At 45.2% G+C, this 4,347-nt stretch overlaps 1 protein-coding gene across 1 annotated transcript; it reads right to left on the bottom strand.

Annotated features, from left to right (window-relative positions):
* Nucleotides 1-518: 518 nt before the first annotated feature.
* C20H8orf48 (chromosome 20 C8orf48 homolog) lies at nt 519-3,811 on the bottom strand. The gene has a single exon (XM_007131124.4). The coding sequence runs from the start codon at nt 3,748-3,750 to the stop codon at nt 2,872-2,874; it is 879 nt and encodes a 292-aa protein (XP_007131186.2). The 5' UTR covers nt 3,751-3,811; the 3' UTR covers nt 519-2,871.
* Nucleotides 3,812-4,347: the final 536 nt, after the last annotated feature.

Genomic DNA, 4,347 nt, shown 5'->3' with positions numbered 1-4,347 from the left:
AAACTGTTAGTGCAAATCAATGAATTCAGCAGCAGAGTTTCAGGATACAAAGTCAACAGGCAAAAATCAGTTGTATTTCTGTGCACTAGCAATGAACATCCAAAAAGAAACTGGACTGGAAAAAATTCACTTACAATAGCAAACAATGGAGTAAAATACTTAGGAATAAATTCAATAAAAGAGGCACACAACTTGTATGCTGAAGACTATGAAACATTTCTTCCAAAATTAAAGAAGACCTAAACAAATTCTAAAAATCTCTTGTGCATGGACTGGAAGACTTAGGTGACTAAAGGGTGAACTATGACCCTTAAAGGGGAAATTATTCAGCATTTTGATTATGAGAAATGTGAATATATTAAGATGGCAAAGATAAAGCAAGATGTAACGTGAATTTCAATAAAAAGTTACTGTGAAAATGGTAATGCGTTTATTTCCCATTTTATTTAGGAATGACTAAGAGAAAATACACTAAATTTTATAGGGAAAAAGAGTACCTTAATACATACATGAAGGTCTAAAGGCAAACAGTAATATTGACATGATACAAAGGTTATTTTTTGCTGATACAAAGGCTATTTCTTTGCTGATTTTTATAAATTTTTGACTGTGATAGCTTAAGTGTTAGACATATAGAAAAATTACCTCTCCTGCTTTCCCTCCACAGCTAAACTTCAAGAAGCCTATACCCATATTCCTCATTTCCTTAGCTTACATTTATTCCTCAATCCACTGTCAGTCAGCCCAATTTTTATGAATGAAGTTACTGTTAAGTCAAAGAAGCCAACACATGACTAAATCATCTCCTGTGAACTCTGTTGCATTGGCATGCTCAGACAACCCATCCTTCCTGAAATGTTCTCTTTCTTTGGTCTCTCTGACACGACTCTTTCCTGGTTTCCTTTATCCTTCTATGATGACTTCTTCTCAACCTCCTTTGCTGTCTTATTCTCCTCTACCCAGCCATTAATTGGTGGGTAGAAGTTCTCAGGTGTTGGTCATAGCCCTTCTTCTCCTGTCATTCTCCTTTCTTCTAGAAGAGCTCACCACATCTATGACATATATGCCAGTGATCCCCACCCCCTCAAGACCTTTTCTCCAGATCACAAGCACAAATAACCAAATGTTTCTCCACCTCTCAATATGAATGTCTCAAATATTCCTCAAACTACCATGTCCAAATAATCACCCTCTTAATCAAACATCATCCTCTTCCAATGCTCCTATCTTAATGAATTATCATTCATCCAAATGCACAAGTCAGAAACTTAGTAACATTCTTAACATTTACCTTTTATTAAACCCCCATATCCATTTCTTCACCAAAGATGTCAATTATTACCTCCTAAGTATTTCTTAGATCTCTATTTCTATCTGTACTGTCGAAACCCTAGTCCAAATTGCCAGCATCTCTCTCCTGGATTGTTATAAAAACTTTGTAACTATTCCAACTATAAAATGTTGCCCTCTAGAATCTGAAAAAATACTGGGTGGAAAGTCTTTAGTCCTCAAATCTGTGAAGGAAGCACAGTAAACTCTTAAGTTTCCAGAGTACCTGTAGAAATATTATCGAATGCAAGTCCGAGTGCCCAGCACACACTGAGGCCAAACAATACCAAAACGTCGGAGTTTGGAGCAGAGAAAGGTTTATTGCAGAGCCATGCAAGGAGACTGGTGGCTCATGCCTTGAAAACCCTGGACGCCTGGAAAGCTTTCAGCAAAGCCCTTTTATAGCCCTTTTATAGGGAGGGGCATGGTTAGTTGTTACAAACTTGTTGGTGTTAGATCCTTTGTTCTTGGGGCCAGGTCACGGTGTTCTTATAAACCTCCATCGAAACAAATGTTATTCTCTGTTCTGACAAGAAAGGGCAAGGTCCCAAGGCTCAACTTTCACCCTCCGAGGTCCAGGCCCTGGCTTACAGGAGGGTGTCCCCGCGCGGGCCAGTTACCCTGCCCAGGAGCTTTCATCCAGCACCCAGTCTGGGTCCTCCCGGCAGCGCCCAGGCCTGGGTGAGGGGACAGATCTCAGCTGGCAGCGCCCTCAGGGCCAGGTTCCCAGACCCTGCCCAGCCATCATCAATGAGGGAGCCAGGCGGCCAGGACCCAGCCGGCCCTCAGGCTTTTCATTTAACCTGGAGAGAATCATTTGTATACGATCGACAGGAATACGTGTTGTAGCAAATGGCCATCAGGTGAATCCCCAGCTTACAGCAATTGCCCTTCTTTGAGAAGAGTCCAACCCCACAGAGGTGGACCTGAACTAATGACGTGTAATGTCCGTGCAACTTAACCCTGGCCTCTGGCCACCTCCTGGGGGAGACGACTGATCTAAGCTGCACCAACTTTTGAAACTCGAATGGAGAGACTGAAGCGGGCTGAAGCTGTTACCTCAACGGCAGTGTCCATATACTCCAGTTGCTGAGGCCTCCGCGGACTGCGACCCAGGGAGACCGCCGGCCGCCATTAGGTTGCAGACGTTGGAATGGGGGAGGGGTTCGCTGTGGCTTCGCTGCTTCAAGGTCTGGGCCCGGCTAGCGGGCGGCTGCGGCGAGGGCTCTAGGGCTCTGCGGGACCCAGCCCTCAGCCTGTCCCAGGCCCTGCGACCGCCTCTCACCTCTCACCGCACTCTCTGCCGCGAGGACCACTGCGAGCTGACTGTTGGCTCAGGGTCTCGCGATAACGGTCGTGCTAACGGTCAGGCCAAATGCTCTGCTCATATTACAGAAATGATGATAATTATTCAAATACACAACAAAACATTTATGCACATTACACATTATCATTAGCAAACACCATCCCTTGTTTAGTTAAGACTAAGATGTTTGAAAATTGGCGGACAAAAAGGTGATGACAAGCACTGTTTCCAATCTGCTACATCTCCTCCTTTATATCTGACCTTTCAAAACCAGAATAACCAATCTGACTTTTCTCCTTCAGTCTTTCCCAGATTATTCTGGGGTCATCGGAAAGCCTGGGAAGGCTCTGATGTGTTTCCCCAATAAGGGTAAGAAAGTCTTTCATATGAAGATGTTCATCTATTTTCTCTTGGAGTAGAGTTGACTCCAGTAAAGTCTTCTTCTGTTTCAGGAAGGCAGATTGGGCCAGTTCTGCTCTTTTCCTGTTACAGTCGGGACACCGAGAAGAAATGTGTTGCTTAGCTGTTACCACCTCTTTGGGTGTTGTCCTCATGTTTTTAAAATAGATTCTGTTCAAAAGCTCATTGGGGACAGTCCAGTTTAAGGCATCTACCTCTGGAGCCTCTGCATCCAATCCAAGCTGCAGCTTTTTATGTCTGCTGCTCTTTTTCCCCTTAGAGTTCGCACTATGATGGATTAGGTTTATCTTAACGGTGCAGAAAGACTGCAGGGCATTCATTTCTTCAAGGGATGCCTGAGTGATTTCTGTTTCAAGTTTAGTGTCTGGTTGGCACTGGCCAGAGTTCATTTCCTTGCTCTTGAGGCTGTTGATCCATTTTCTGCTCAACTTCTTTTCATTATTTTTGAAGTGTGAAAACTCAGATTGGTTGTCTCCATATTGCAAGCGTGGAGTCTGCGTTCCACTCTCGGATTTACTCCCAGAGGCATAGGACCAGGGCTGCAGTCCTCCAGAGGAATTGAATGAACCGGAACTCTGTACCTCATCAGTAAAGGACTCAAAGGTCTCCTTAGAAAAGTCTGCCATAGTCCCGATGTCTGTCTGGGTCAATTTCCCCTGCTTCTTGAATCCTCGGGCTTCTAGGCGGATGGCCATCACACTGCATCAGGCTCTGCTCCTCATCTGCTTTGCGGTGGTCAAGATTGCCTCAGGAACTAGACAGTCCTGAGCCCCTGGGGGATGGGTTTTGGAGCTGATCGGTCCGTAAGGAAACTCTTCCGGGCAACGCCTTCCCACTGCCTTGGCAACCAGGGGCGGTCCTGCGCAGTAGGTCGCTGAGGCGCCTCGCTCCTCCCCTTCCCCCGCCCTCCCCAGAACCGACTCTGCCTGAATTATTCCTGTCGGGCTGTCGGCGCTGCCCTCTCCGTTCGCTCTCCCGAGTCTTCTCTTTAGTGCTATTTTAGTACAAAATCTAATAATCCTCCAGAAAAGTTGCAAACTCACCTTCCCCAGGGGTCAAAAAATTGTACATGTGTGTGAGGGCAAGAGGGAAAGGCGGCCTCTAATCTGAGAATGCACGCCTCGCCTTCAAAAAAAAAAAAACCCCAAACAAAAAAACATCCTGCTGGCCAAAAAACACAAGCAAAACGTATCTGCCAATCAGACAGTCAGATAGCCAAGAGATCATCTAATCGTAAACCGCGTCTTAGGATAAAAATCGAAATTCTGAAACCATCCTGTAAGACTCCTGAA

This window comes from Physeter macrocephalus, chromosome 20 (assembly GCF_002837175.3).
Source record: "Physeter macrocephalus isolate SW-GA chromosome 20, ASM283717v5, whole genome shotgun sequence".
Classification (NCBI taxonomy): Eukaryota; Metazoa; Chordata; class Mammalia; order Artiodactyla; family Physeteridae; genus Physeter; species Physeter macrocephalus.
The sequence above is the reverse complement of the archived record's forward strand: the minus strand, read 5'-3'. Positions and strand labels throughout refer to the sequence as shown.

Bases quoted from the DNA above. Each gene is read 5' to 3' on its own strand.
- C20H8orf48 (XM_007131124.4), bottom strand. From the start codon at position 3,750: ATGGCCATCCGCCTAGAAGCCCGAGGATTCAAGAAGCAGGGGAAATTG.